This window comes from Ornithodoros turicata, chromosome 5, assembly GCF_037126465.1.
Source record: "Ornithodoros turicata isolate Travis chromosome 5, ASM3712646v1, whole genome shotgun sequence".
NCBI lineage: Eukaryota > Metazoa > Arthropoda > Arachnida > Ixodida > Argasidae > Ornithodoros > Ornithodoros turicata.
The window spans coordinates 55,963,332-55,979,028 of record NC_088205.1 but is presented as its reverse complement, the minus strand read 5'-3'; the positions used below and the strand labels follow the sequence as shown (position 1 = coordinate 55,979,028).

General features: G+C 46.5%; 1 protein-coding gene across 3 annotated transcripts in view; it reads left to right on the top strand.

Moving 5' to 3' along the window:
• Positions 1-15,697, top strand: part of LOC135394479 (dachshund homolog 1-like) — a 238,326-nt gene that overhangs the window by 106,289 nt on the left and 116,340 nt on the right. Inside the window, exon 3 of one of the 3 annotated variants that reach the window (XM_064625234.1) lies at positions 9,436-9,474. The exons of the other annotated variants lie outside the window; for them this stretch is intronic. Coding sequence (XP_064481304.1) covers positions 9,436-9,474 — 39 coding nt within the window. The remainder of the gene's footprint in view (positions 1-9,435; positions 9,475-15,697) is intronic. 3 annotated transcript variants of the gene reach the window in all.

The window sequence follows — 15,697 nt, the reverse complement described above, 5'->3', positions numbered from 1 at the left end:
TCGCGGAAAAACTACGAGACCAAGACGAGAGACAGACGGGTCGTGTATGACGTGACAGGAGATGTCGAATCAACCGAGCAGCAAAGGAGAAGTGGTGACAACCTCACAGGACCTCCCCGAAAGCGTCACACTTGTCAAATTTTTTGACGTGAAGAACTCTCTGTAAAACCTTCCCCTTGAAATGTCTCGCAGAAAGAGCGAATGGAAGCCCTCGCTACAGCACACACGAGAACGTAGAGATACTAAACAATTTCAGATCGGAAACTGGCTAGAAAAAAAAAAAAAAAAAAAACACGCACAACTGTAGCACACACACACACACAAAAAGATGTCGATATTTATAGTGATATACATACGACCGAGTTTTGTAGCGCCAGAGAGAGTTTGCGTTATTTTTCTTCTCTATTCTTGTTTTTTTTTTTTCTTCTTCTTCTGGAAGCCGAACACAATGGGCCCGACACAAAGGAAGTTTGAAACTCTACAAAGGACGACCAGTCAAAGGGGAACGGACATCAACCGGCCGTGCGCGCACGCTACCTAGCGGGGATTGGCTAAGTTATTCACGAACGCAATATATAGTGTTACAGTGGGCTTTTTAAACGGCGAAAGAGGGTATGCCGTGTGTGTGTCACATGGAAAATGAATAGCAAAACAGCAGATGAAGCTCCGAACTGGAGAGGGGGAAACTTATGATGATCTAAACCACGGAGAGGAGTGAACGGAAGATATCAAAGGTACACATTTGCGGCCGTACAGCTGACCTAGGGTGCGTATAAATGTGCACGGTTTTGAATTACAGAGGTTCGATTTTTGGGTGCGTCTGCCTAGAAAAAAAAGAAGGAAGTTCCTCGTGGTTGGCAGATGGTTTTGGGGAAGCTGTGGGGCGTTGGTGTGTATCGATAATATGAGGGGGGGGGTTATAAATACGGATAGGAAATATGATTATCGGGAAGTCTGGGGAAGAAGGAAGGTGGAGTTTAGGTCTCGCGTATCTGTCTGCTTGATTGGTGAGTGTGTTCTTGCGTCCTATTGCACGGCATCCTTTTCGTGTGTTGTGTATGTGTGCACTTCAGTTGCTAAACTATCCAGTTCACATTCTAGGTATGGTATAGTATGGGCTGCCATATGATTGTGGAACATCACATTTTAAACCGTGGTACCGATAAAAAGTAGACAAAACAAAGTAAGAGGCAGAAAGAAGAATCCAATCAAGTGGACTAACCATTACCCCACACTGGCACGAAAAGGGAAGAGAGAGAGAGAGGGAGTGGGGGGGGGGGGGACTTTCGGCACAACCTGCCTTTCGTTTCACAAACGTGCCTTGATAATTCCTTGAACGCACTTCATCTTCTTTAGTCCTTTCCACAACAGCGTTTCACAAACACACCTTGAGTTCAGAAACTCGATCAGCTTCTTTGAACGCTCAAGGAGTTGAACACGTATTCTGCATGACAAATTATAATAAAGTTTATTGTGCCCCCGGATAGAAGGTTCTAAACCAAATGAAAGAAAACTTTACCCTAGTCTTTTGTTACCAGATAACAGCCAGCGTGCTGTGCCTCCATCCGTGCGCATGGATATTCCTCGAACGTGGAATTCTCGTGCTCGCCACGCTTTTATTTCCCAAACACCATTCCAGGATTCCCTTGCCGATTAACGGTGTGAAAAGTGGAGGTTGTAGAGGGGCCACCATATAATTCTTTTTTACAGAGCACGATTATCGAGGGCTTGCCACTTCTGTTTTTGTCAACTGAGGACCAATAAGTTACCGCGTTCACGTGGCGCAGATGCTTGTTCTTATCGGTGTCCAGCGCCGAAAGTCGATATAGTGATGACGTCAGTACAACCGACACACTTCTCTGCCTGATATGACGGCATACTACTCGGCAGGGATCGTGCGTCCTCGTCCGACTTCATAGAGAACTGTGCCCAAATGTTCCTTACAGCAGGGCTGCCAGTCTATTTGGGAAACTCTTGCAGCTCATCTTATAGAGCAAAAGCTGCAGCAGCAGGCTAGCGATCAGCGCCAAATCCCCGAACATCGCCAGACACTATACCCCTTGGAGATGGAGTAGTTCCATTTATAGATGGCCATATGAACTGCAGAAAAGCATTGGCCCACTTTTTACGTTTTTCTTTCCGACCATGTTTCCACAGTACTTCCGATAACTTTGTTCTCGTTTTCTCGCAATGCATATAAAAGACAACAACAATAACATCACATTTATCTAAGATGATGCGTCGAAGAGGTTATATAGAGGTTATGTAGCGGTTATATAGATACGTTTGTTAGGGTTTGCTTTGATTATGTAAAGGTGTATGCTGGCCGATATCGCACGGATGCGATGCCGTTTTCTCATTGATACACGCGGAGGTGGTCCCGTTCGCTGAGAGGGGCGTTTTCAGGATTGCGGTAAAACAAATGAGGATGCACAAAGTCTAGTGGCAAATTTGTTTGATTTTCTGTCCACCTTCGCCTGTATCAATGAGATAACAGCATCGCATCCGCGCGATATTTGCCAGCATACACCTTTACATAATCGCCGCAAACCCAAACAAACGTCGCGATGATAACCGCAGTTGTCGGTAATGCCGAGTCAACAGCTCATGGCAAGGCGGACACCCCAGCAGCACAAGTGGGACAGTCGAAACACTCTTTCTCTTTATTTCTCCTAACCGCCGCTAGGGTGGTCCTCTACTCGCCCCGCCGGTCCAAGCTCCGTTCCAGTTAGCTCTGCTTCAGACTGTACATGAGCTCTTCAGCCCTAGACAGGGCTCATGCAGGCTCGCAGCAGCTGGGCCACAGTTTGGAAACTATGTTCCCGTAGTAGGGGTTGGAAAGGCGGACGCAGTTTCCCTGACGGCTCACGGAATTCCGAAAGCATTGAACGTACATGCACGTCAGGAGTGCTGACCATACGAAGAAAGCAGGAAGCGGGCACGCGGAGACCATCCCGACGTGCTTATTGGTGCATTGCAAATGAGCTGTGTCTCACTGATGCTCAGGTCATAATCGCTTCTTATGTAACTGTCGCGTCATGTATGAATCTATTTTCTCACACACACTCTAAGTTAGGCAGTAAAAACAGCGTCTAGTCCCCTACACTCTAAAAGCATATCATCACCTCATAGCACGCTGTGCACCAACCATTGCCGCGAATGATAGGGGTATCATTTCTGAGTCGAAGAGAGAGGGCCGTACCCACTTTTTGTATCAATTATCATATATCCAGATTGCCACAAAAAGCCGTACCCCACTCTCTTCGAATCAGAAGTGACAACCCTATCATTCGTGGCAATGGTTAGTGCACAGCGTGCTATGCGTTGAAGTTCAGTTTTTAGAGTGTACATTGCAATTCACACTCTGTTTTGCCCTGACCCTCAACTTTACTCCCCAGCGCTGCAGCTGTCCGCGAAACTTCGCAAAAGTCCCCCTGAATGCGGCAATCTACGTAACTATGTATGCCACGTGCTGGAATTTGACGCAACACCGCAAAATTATTTCGTTTCATTTCATTTCATTTCTATTTGCTTTCTATATTCTGTTACAATACTTGAGTGGGGCCGTCTAAGATCGGGGACTTAAGTAGCAGTTTACAATACACTTCACTTCAAGCAAGTAAGAAATAATATACTGGTTTTTCATGTGTTTTTTTTTAAATATAAATTGCGCTCTATGCGTGTCACAAGTTTTATAAATTGACGTATCAGTTTAATTCAAGGTTGATTTATTAATTGGTGGGAAATAGAAAAAATACGGAGATGTGCGTCCCGGCAACGTCGGGGCAGATTACTCCAGTGCATGTAAATAGAAGAGAAAGTAGAGAAATAAAACGAATCAAACCAAAGATGTCAACGGGACATTACAAACAACAAAGTCAGACTCATTTAGTCCCGAAAAGGATTAATTGTTGTGGCAATGCATCAAATCATCACTCATCACTTACCCACTTCGTCGTAACAAATATTGCTTTTCGTTACCGTTGCACTGCATGATACGACAACCATCAACGAACGGTCTCCACAGTCCAACAATTTACATTATTCAGACCAACCATAGATGCCTGCGCTCTACGATTCTAAGTGGCCCACCTCTACGTGAAAGGCAGCCTCAAAAACTAATGGAGCACCAACCAGCGAACCTCACTGCGGTCTAGAATGATACATAATCACCGCAAGAAAAGACATTGCCACCAATGGCACAATAGCACGCGAAAAATCACTCGTCCTCGCCAACGCTTAAAAAGAAAGAAACAAAGAAGGGAGACGGAATGAACCACAGTCACACACGAGGCCGGGGTACGAGGCAGCGAAACCTATAATTTGGCCCTCTTGTTTCAGTTGTTCAGCAGGCCCAATCGAGTCATTTGCGCGTCTGTGTATAGCTGTGCAGAGCGCCGTTTGGGCCACATTTATTCCATTGTCGTGCAGCACGAAAATGGTCCTGCCATTCGTGCACGGAAAGGAAAGCAGCAAAAACGAAACCGAAACACGCAAAAGATGAGTCGTAAAAATGGTTGAGTCGTAATTGGCTGCAGCCAACTCCTGCGCATGCACCGCCGTCTTGCGGTGGAGTTTCTCCAATCGTCTGCGCTTTTATTATTACTTTTCTTTTTTCGCCTGTTTTAAGTCACGATTTCGGGTTTTAGTGAATATTGGAAGAACTGGCAAGGAGGAAAATGGACTAGAAAGGAACGCTTTGGTATGCTCAGAGGATGATGTTTGGCATTCTGCCGTCCTTTTAAGACAAATTCTTGTAATAATTTTATGACCGAACCTTTTTCGGTTTCGAGTTTTATGTTTGTGGACGTGCCGATGGCTTCTGCTTTATGTCTTCGTTCTTTGGCAACTAACTTTGTTATTATTACTTTCGTATTTTGACCAAATGTCCCCTCCCCCTTTTTTTTTTTCGAGAATGTTTCCACAAACAAACCTCATTGCAATAAAACTGCTCCACATTTTTATGAATGTTTCTGCTGTGTATGTATGAGACCGAGCTCCCCTATCAAGTTAACGATTTCCCTAGCTTTCGGAAGAAAGCAATATGTTGCGTCCGTGCAATGCGTTCCGGTGTCCCCCTTAACGCAGTCCGTGCAAAGGTCACGCACAACCGTTTATTGCCTGCTTGACGCGTATGTTACAAAATATATTGTATTGCGTAATTAACCGACGCCGCGCAACGATAATATTCGGCCATGCATGTGCACATAGCCATGGAACTGTTCAGAGATGGCACCGACCCTTTGCTTCACTCTATGTGTAGGCCGAAAATTCAGAAAAGGGTTTGCGCCTAAGAATACCGTTCGTCATGTAGCGGAAGCACTGATAGCAGTGTTTCCGTTTCGGCTGTCATATGGTGTCATCCACGGCATTGGTTGTAGAGGCAATATAACTGGTAATTGTCAACGAGGATTTGACGCACGTTTTCGTTGTAGATGTTTTTTTTTTCCTTAGATAATTGCTGGTTATTGCACATTTGTAACAACAAGCCCTCGTTCGCATGGGGTGTTGTGCCGACGACTACGGACGGTTTTTCTCTCATTTCTCTCCAGTGCAACGACGCCATAGATACCCAAGGGTTTCATCCTGCGTTCTACGTGAGTTATGACCGCTATACGTCTTTCCCAGACAACGCCACCATCTGAGTTCGTCGGAAAGCGCCCCACAGAACAAGTAACGCCTACTCGACTATTTCAAGCGATTATACCTGAGCATATCTTCTCTCTTGCGCCGTATCATTTGCTTTTCCTGCGTCTGCTATTCTCACGACCTTTGTAATGTTGTATTGCGATTAGCCCAGTCGATCTTACGCAGCGAAGATTAACACAACTCACGACTGCCATAGCTCATGAAAATTTCGCTCGTACTCTTCCGAATGCATGTGCCTTGAAATATCAGCAAGCATATGGAGCACGACGAAGGCAACCATGTTGAGGCTCGCTACGTCTGTTCGGAAAAGGGAATTTGTTAGGCCTAATCGGTCGTTGAGGGGGAATCGTAGGTAATTGTGTATTTCGCGAGGGGGCGCTGCTGAGTAATCATGAACGATCAGGGCGTGGCTAGGTGGAGTTGCTATCGGGGTTATCTGGCCATGTTTTGCGTTTCCACTTTGTTTTTACGCGTGCATGTTATGTGCGTCCTTCTTTTTATCAGTGAGAATGTGTTTTCCGCCTAGACTGGTAGGACGTGAATTTCAAGAATCAGAAGTGCCGGAATAACGTTGCAATGACCATTTTCTTGAACACAAACATGCAAAAGATACTGTATGGCCTGCACGCGTTTTGTGAGCTTTATCAGACAAAATAGAACTATAGCTCTCAGTTAGCGCCGAGTTAAGGAGTGTATACGGAAGTCTACAAGGCGCTACAACAGCTTTGATCTTAACCTACACAATTTCAAGACACAAACGCTGTGCCTCACTAACCCAATATCGTTTTACACTGGTCGATCTAAACTTTGCATTAGTGGACCTTTCTACATGCAATTAGTTGGTACCCTCGAACCATATTCCTCACAGAAATATGACGTCACGTCATCGATTATGAGATTTCGTGCGTGATATTACGCACCTTTTGGTGTCCAGTTACATGATAATGGTGTCTGTGTGCCTCGGTTTTTTAGTACTACATACCTACTATATTCGATTCTCCGCTCTTGATTTCAATTTTCGCACTTTCTGTATCCGATTAGCATGCGAAATATTTTCGTCATGTGCTATTAACCACGGAACTGCTTGGCAACGACACTTGATTGTTTTCTTCTAACAGTACCCGGTTGCATACATTCAATGCCTTGAGTGAGGATTAGCCCTGGTTAGTAAATTAATAAGACTCCGCCACCCAGGGGGAGAGAGAGAAGGAGAGAGAGTAAACCTTTCTTTTAATTCCGTGTTAGCGCCGCGAAGCAACTGTGGCTATGAGCGGCGTACAGACGTGAACATATGGAGAGGGGACACCAGGAAGGAGTGGGGGACAGGGGGGGGGGGTTAGTGTGCGTCCAGGATCGAGTTCAGGGAGAACTGTGCCGACATTGGACTGGAAAGCCTACCGGAAAACCCAGGGCAGCACTAGAGTCACTAAATAGGGGTACCGAGTATCGCATTCCTTTTCCGCGCCGGAGCCGCCGTTCGGCGTCCGCGATTGGGCCCGATCGTGTCACGTGGTTTCTCGTTCCAGGAACTCGCCGTCCATGTTGAGTCCCCTCCATCCAAAACCGGTTTCCTCGGTTGCGAGCTGGCTCGACTGCGCACAGTTCTCCGGCGGAGAAGAGGGAGGTTGGCGTCCCATTGCTATAGGCGACACAGCCGCGCCGGACCCAAGATGGCGGGCTCGCTCGCTGGCGTGGCTCAGTGTCGCTACTCTGCTCCCTATTTAGTGACTCTAGGCAGCACAGCCTGTGCGGGGATTCGAAGCCGCATCACCTCCCGGTCTCGGCGTGGAAAGCGGAGAGAGAGTAAACTAAGCGATGCGACATATATAACGTAGGGCCCGGATTTTTAGGTATTTGCCTATAAATGCCTAGAAACGCCTAAATACGACATTTCCAGGGTTGCCTGCCTTTTTATCGACTCTATTGAATTGTAGCCTCTTTTAACATTTTTAGACGCCATAAGAGCCTTTTTTTTAGAGGTGTAAGTCCGAGTGCGGCTTTCAGGCTCGCGCTGAGTGCTGTACTTTGCTTTTCGTTACTGCGTGTTTGCGCCTTTTGTTCCTCGCTGGGCCTTTCAAGATGTTCGAGGACCGAAAACTAAAAGTATTATTCAATTCCGGTGTTTCCCGGCTGCCTGAGCATTCATGTACCAGACGTCAAGGCTTGTATGGTATCGTAGCCTTTAAACGAGCAAGTTTTCCTTGATGGAGCATTCTGAAACATCAAGAAAGCCAAAGAGCGTACCAGATTAACGTGCCTATTTTTGCTTTTTATTGCCTATTTTGGTATTTTGGGGGCCTAAACGCCTGCCTATTTCCATCGTTTTTAGTGCGTAAATATCCTGGCCCTATAATATGAGTCACTAAGATAACTGCGACAGCTTTCGCGCAATTTCGTGCCACCTAATATACTGCAATACGTTCGGTCGTGTCCGGGAATATCGGAACGAGCAGCAGGCGTCACGCGCTGTCGCTTTTCACTTTGCATTTAAAGCCGCCAGATGTCTACGCGACGTTCTCGGCGAAGCAAGAAGTCCTTTAATGGGAATCTAACACGGCTTTGAGTCCGCCTCTCGTTCCAGTCGTTGCACCGCCGGTCGGAATGAAGCTTCAAAACGGCAAACTTCCTCAAAGTCCCGGCATCCTTTCTTTATTAGCGCAGCTACAAAGGCCCAGAGGTTTTACCACTTGTGAGCCGCACGATGTACATCGCGTAATCTTCAATGTTCGTCCACGCAAAAGCGGCTAGTGCGGGCCACCACAGCCACACATTTCTCAGTCCTTGTTGACGGCCTGCACTCATTGTGTCAACCACCTGAATGGCATTTACGAACAGGCTTCGAACATGCGCGCTTTTTATTCGTTTCTTTTCAAATACACGCGAGTTACATGTAGCAAGATCTCTCAAATCGAATAAAACGCTCGAAATCACACTGCTCGAGTTCCCGATTCACATCATCGATGCAACTGACGCGATAAAAAAAAGTACCGGTAGAAAAAGGAAGGAATAGGATAAAGGAAAGCCCCACTAGAAATCGATGTTTCTTCCTCGGGTTTTGTCCCTAGGACTTTTTATCGCGTTTCGATTGCAGCGGTTTATAAGCGTCCGCCCGCTGATTTCAGCACAAAGACGAGAAACGAGGGATACAACCTTGACTCTCCCGTAGTCTGCGATTGGAACGCCCCATTCGGACTCAAGATGGCGTGAAATCATTTGTGGGGTTGCACTGTGCTTCGCTGCCAACCGTGTCGTCTGCTTCCTCTTGGTAAAAAGGGAAAAAAAGCAGGATTGTGGACGCCACTGTTGCCAGATGAAGGTCAGGGAGATTGAATTATCGAAAAAAGAAGAAGAAAGAAAGAAAGCAGAGAGAACGGAGGACTGGAAAGAGGACGCGGCTTAAAAACTAGACCACACCGCGCGGCTGACATTAGTTGTTACGGGCACGCTTGGCCGATCACTTTGAAAGTTGGCAACATTTTGTAAGACGGGATTCTGTATCCAGTTTGGAGAGGCCTTCTCAAATCCCTAATCTCCAACCAACCGACGCTGGTTGTATCAGAGTGTTAAGTCCATTACAACACCCCGACGTGATTTTTTGTGTGCCTATTTTGTTATATGGGGTAGGCGATTGTGCCAGCATTTAATGAAGTGGTTCTTATGGAGTGCTGGTATTGTCCAGAACCGTTCCCACAGAGGTGAGGATGATTCAATTATAGGTGACATTTAGGCTGGCAACGTCTGGCATTTTTTGCTCCGAAGTGTGACAACCTTTCTCTTTCTTCTTAGGTTGTGCTACGTTGGAGGTGTGGATACGTTACAACTCCTGTGAGAAGCTTCTGTAGCATATACTTTCCGTCTTCTTTTGGGGTTGGGTTACATGTACGTGAAAGATGAATGATCTTACGTGCGTCCTGAAGTGAAGAGCTGAACAAAAACGACAAGTGAACTTTATGACACCATATAATGCGTAGCTTAATGTGCTTCATAAATAAAATAGCGTAGCTTTTTTTTTTTAAACTGCCGCGTGTGGTTCTGTGGAAACTAAACGAAGTCACTACGTTAACTAAGTCGTTCCGTGAATCGTACTTTTCGCCATTGCGGACGTCCAGTGGCCCATTTCAGTTTTTGTTTCATGTTCCTTTACCGGGAGGCCGCTGCAGTACCATACAACTTTTGACACTCAGTTCGTCCAAAAAATTCGAGGCTGGATCGGGGGAACTCCCCAAGAGAAATGTAACGTAGGTAGTGCGTGTCCCGGACTTACTTCAGGAGCAACTGTCCTAGGATTCGCCAGGAAACACAACAGAGAACCTAGAACAAAAGCAAAGGAAAACCTTCACAACACTTGCATTATTCGACTCCTTCATCATCACCTTCTATAGACTCACTGTAGCCGGCTCTATACCGACAATGACCAGACTTGAGCCACGAGTTGAGATCATTTATACCGGAGCGAGCCCAGTGTAGCACTTCACCGCATAACGCGTTGAAGGCTAACTATTGCACAGAAGGATACAGTTATCGCTCTTGGTTGTTGGAAAGCGCGGTTAGTACGCCTTTTTGTGACAATCATTTTCAGCTTGTCGTGACGATAATCTCAAAGATGGCGTTGAACTCTGAACGTTGAACGTTTCCTATCGTCGAGAACCAACGAATGGCTAAGGATCTCCTGGCGTCCTATATGTTTAAAGAACCTCTTAAAGGTGAAAAATACGGACAAGCCGAAATTCATTCTCGAACGGTTATTCTTCTCTGTGTGGGCGTTGGCGAGGCTTAAATGTTCTGTTTCTCTTAATTGTTCGCTCAGCCCCTGCAGTTTACGTGACTATGCCCACAGCTGTGAGCACAACAACGGCAAGCTGCCTCCGCAACGTTCCACCGCTGTGACAATTGATATAGTAATTGCATATGTGTCACAAAAAGGCGTACGCCATGGGCGAAAAAGAGTGCAAACAAATACAGGGAGGCAGGAGACGGACACAGTGTCGGTCTCCTGCTAGAGATATAAGGCCAAGAAAGAAAGAAAAAAAAAACGGAAATATTCACGAAAAAAAAAGTTTATTTCATGTTTATTCTTTTCAGTAGCAAAGGTGAAAACAAAAATCCTCAAGAATTCCAGAATGCATGTTTCGTGTGCTAGCATAGTGTGAGGCGCCCGAGTTTTGGTTTCACACTCGGCCAACAATGTACTTCGATGAGCCGCGGCGAAAGATCGCCATCGTCATTCACGGCTTTCGCCGCAGCCTTTATGACAGTTGTTGAAAATGGTTCGACCGCTGCCGAATGTTGGAGGCATTTCTCCTTGTGCGAATCGCCAACCCCATGTTGCTCGCGAAATGAACAACGTGAGAAACGCCGACGTAATTAGCAGACGACAACAAAAGCAGATATCGTCTGCTCACTGAAGGACAGGTAAATAACAACACGGAGTCGTCTCCGCCAAAGCGACACGTCTGAAGAGCAACGTCTGAGCAGCCCTTTATATCACCGCCATCTTGATTGTTTTGAACACGGGATTCGTACGTTTTTTCAGCATAACTTTGCACCACGATGGTCACTCCCTTTCAAACCTACCAGGATTGAGCGCCCTTCAGAGCTTGATATGTAGACAACATCAATTTCCGCTTGCATTGAGTAAACGTAGGAGCACGGTACGCCCTCGCGGGTGGGGTTTTATTGAGTAGTCGGGTGTCAAAGTTTTCGGAAATTTTACATTCCTACTCCTGCGTCCTACTCTTTGTTTACACTATTTTTCGCCCATGATGTCTTACCACACCAACATGCCGGGAGGTTACCTTTACTTAAGGCGTACGCCTCCCGTCGTCAAGGAGAGAATGATGTCACCGGGGATGCTGGTTTGGCTAGGATTGGCTAGGTACGGGGTACTGTGCTCTGAACATGCTTTTCAATCATGTCTGCTTTCTCCTGTACATTCCAGCGGGCGAAAGGGTACGAGTGGTACTCCAGTAGGCGAAATTGTTAAGTTGCTGAAACCGCGATATTTTTCTTTTTTCCTATTTTTTCTTGAAGGAAAGCTCCAGCAGCAAAAATCGTGATCGATGGATGGACCATCCATCGGTCACGACTATATTACTGCTGGAGCTACGGTGAAAGCATCCAGCCTTTCCTTTCTAAACGAATCAGTTGGGCTCTCTCTGAGGATTCGGCAGCGGCTGCTGCAGTTTTACTTTCCTAGCCAGATTTTGTTGTGGATGTTTTGTTTTCTACATATGCTGTAGTTACATCCGAGATGCAAACGAAGCACAGAGCGAAGGAGGACCAAAATATAAAGGTCGTCAAGCACATTTCCCCGGGCAATGCTTCGGACCCTTTTTATGTGAGCGAGCGCGGGGTAATCATAAAGAGCGCACCTTCGCACCTTCCAGGGCAAGAATCACTTTGTATTCATTTTACGATGTACACTCGTTCCAGCAGTCGTAACAGCCACCAGAGGCCCCACAATTATTTCGAAAAGAGCGCGCACTTTCACTTTGTTATTACGCACACACTTCAAAACAGATTTTCGAGCCCAGAAACCATACAATTAAAGAGGCGCAGTCCCGAAACACGCGCACGTTACATGCAAGTTTTGCTTCGCTCTTCACGTTTGCTTTCGGTTCTTCTCATTTATTTCGTTTATTTCTCTGGAATGAACCATCACGCACGATTTTTCTTTTCCTCTATGAGCTCCCGCGCTGCTTTCTGCTAGGCTGCTTTACGCGAATAAAAGCTCCTTTTGAAGCCAGCCTTCAGACGGAAGCCATTTAACCCAGCACTCGGAACGATCTAAGTTGGGCGATATGATTAGTATTACTGGCGGAGTTACTTCTCTTTGTGTGCACAGGCGCGCCTGGCCGGGTGTAATATGCTGCTCCGCCTGACGGGCTCATTTCTTGAGACCAATGGCGCGTTTGGAGCGTTTTTAATGTCGTCCAAGGGAGCTGTATTAACGACGCTTTGTTGCGAGGCGGTTAATGTTCCATTTTATCTTCGTCGCACAAAAGCACCTGCTCTTTGCCCGATGTAGCCAGCCTAATGTGGCGGGCGTATCACGTGGATACGTATACATCTGCGTTGAGCTCACTTCCGCGGCTATACACTATGTCTTTTTTTGTGTTTTTCGACTTTTTTTTTTTCAGCTTCCGAGGATGCCTGTATTGCGCCAAGTGCATCAAAAGTGCAGTTATTTTCTCTAGCGAACCGTGTGCTTGTGACGTTTAATAATGTTGGGATGTCAATTTGTCGGCAGTGTTTCGTCGTAAATGTATCCGACCCTACAGTGTGGTTAGAATACACGAAATAGGTGGAACATCATTTCAACATCATCTTGAAAAAGCTAAGCTATTTCAAGTATACACACTACTCAAAAACAGCAACTATATGTGGTGACGCTGAGAGAGGAAAGTTTCCGCTTAATTGGTGGATCACTACTCCGGGACGCAATTAGGAACAACTTTTTTAGAAACGCATTTTTAGTAACCGAGCCTCGTAATTTCAGTAGCTCACTTTTGCTGTCCATGTCAAAGGCTTTTTCCTGGTGATATATGTGCCTGTTCCTATTTCAGAGCACACGTTCTTGGTTTACTCGAACACTAAACGAATGCCAAGTTTGGATGTGCCCCGTAGCACAGTTCGTTATTGACCTTGAAGAGCACGACTTCCACGTACTATGGTGTTCCTCATGAAGTTCTGCGCTGTGCGAAGCGCTGGAGGCATGGGGTCACCACATCACTCCACATGTCCCTCCACTCCATGTCCCTCCACATCGATGCCAGGAAGGGTTGAGGGAGGTGTTGATGAGCGACGGCCGTGTACACGGCATGAAGTGATAGCTGTCAGGCAGTGGATGCAGGGATCAAGCCATGGGAGGCGCAAAGTGGGTGACAGGTGCGATAGAGTGAAGGGCTTAGGCAGCATGGACTCAAGGCCGGAGGGTCGATACTACGACCAGCACGACAGCCTTGAACTGCAGAAATGTCGCCAGAAGAGGGCCGGGTAGGACCATGGTGAAGCAGGAGAAAGCTGATATCTTCCCTGCCTTGTCCAAGGGGGAACAGTGGTTCCGGTGAATTTTAATGTACGCAGCAGTGTTGTTGGTTACCGGAAGCAGAAAAATCGGGACATGTGGGGAAAAGCAAGAGCGAAAGCTAGTGCGAGATGGTTTCTAATACCGCGGTCGTTGGAGATACACAAGGTTTTATGCGATTTAAAGCGTCGTATAGCGTGGTCGGTTCGAGTGAGTGTGGCCTGTGGACGCTCTCGTGGTGGGTATATCCGAAGTGAGTGGGTGTTCACTGATTGGGTCCTCGGATGGCACGTCTGGGAAGATGCAGAAGAAGTGCTGCACTGCATCCGATCGCTAAACTAAGGTCACACACGACACGCGTGTGAAGATGCGGCATATATTCAGCAGATACAGGAGCGTTGAGGTTTAACAGATAATCCTGAGTCGTCGAAACATCAAAAACGTAAGACCTTACGTTTTTGATGTTTCGACGACTCAGGATTATCTGTTGCATGTTGATTATCAGGTTTGCATGAAACTTCGATTAGTATAAAGCTGTTTATCGACATCGCACGGACGGGGTATTAAGCTGAAGGTGAACTTCTTGTGAGTTGAAAATTTATGGCGCCGTTCATCTCTGGAAAATTCCTGCGAGATTAACCCTTTCGCCATTTTCGCATCATCTTACACACTACCATTGCCATTACCATTACAGAGACAATGCTTCAAGAAATTTATCACTTAGCGCAATAACCGAACCCCTTCGAACCCTGTGCATAGTTTACTCAATGTATATTCACTGATACAATTACATTTGACGAGATTGCTTTTGCTCTGTATTTAGTACAAAGTCTCTCTCTCTCTTTCTGTGTGTGCACGACTGCACGTACGTGATGTTGAGCTATTCCCAACGGCATTGGGAGAACCTGAATTCATCGCCCAGGTTAACATGCTACTGGGAACTAACAACGCAAGACCCAAAACGAAAATGGCGAACTCGCTTGAAGAAAGCAGTACGTTCCCATTCCGGCAAGCGAGCGTCACCTCACGGTTCATTCGCTACACATCAGAAGCGCTCCCGTTTTAGTTTCAGAGCCACATAATTGTGCGACCTCACATACCACGTACACCCTGAAAGGAATCAAACGTGACACGCCTACTTGTACAGGTTCTACTGTGACGCCAGTTTGCGCTTTGTGCTCGAGCATCAATGATGGCAGCCGCGCAACCGCTTGATTGACAGGTGCTTCATGATACTTCTGTGACTCGCACGCTCACATCATTTGCGGTCTGACGTTTGAACCTTGTATCCACGCCTCTGATTGGCTCCATTAATTTGGCTCCGATGACGGCCGCGAAGGTCTTCCCGTCCGTGTATCTGCACTGATATTTTGACGAAACACATATCTCGCTTGTCGCCCGTAGCGGCTCGTGTGGTGGGTAGATGTAATTTGAAACTGTCTCGTGGCGTGGCTCTGCTCAAATTGGTTTGATAGGGGGATATATCCGATTAGTTGACGGGTTATTTATTGCCTGTAAGGCTTCGAGTGAAGTGCTTTCAGTTTGTCTCGTTTGTGTTTTGCGCTTGAAAAAAAATCCTTATGGTTGACGTTTGTCGATTCGTGGTTGGTTGGTGGCGCCTTATTGCCGAGCGATCTGCCTACCTCTCCCTGCCCTCGATTCGTTGTCAGGCGAATTACGACGTGTAACGTCGATGGCAGATTGATTGGTTGTTGAGTCGTGTAAGAAGGCTGTTTTATGTCGCTCTTTTGAGCCGCAACATAATGCAGAGCGCCCAACATTCGCAAGATTCGCCAAACGAACTGTCTAAGACAGCCGCGTATCCGGAAAAGTATTTCGGGAGGGGTTAAGAGACTTTACATGTGAGAGGAGGATTTCCCCCTCGTATTTCTTTCCCAATTGATTGGATTTAGGACAAGTTCGTCCTATTCGCTTCAACTATTGGTATATGGGATGTGCCATGATTTGAACAACACGTACCTTTGATGGCTTTCAACATTCGCTTGACAGATTTTAGGTCCT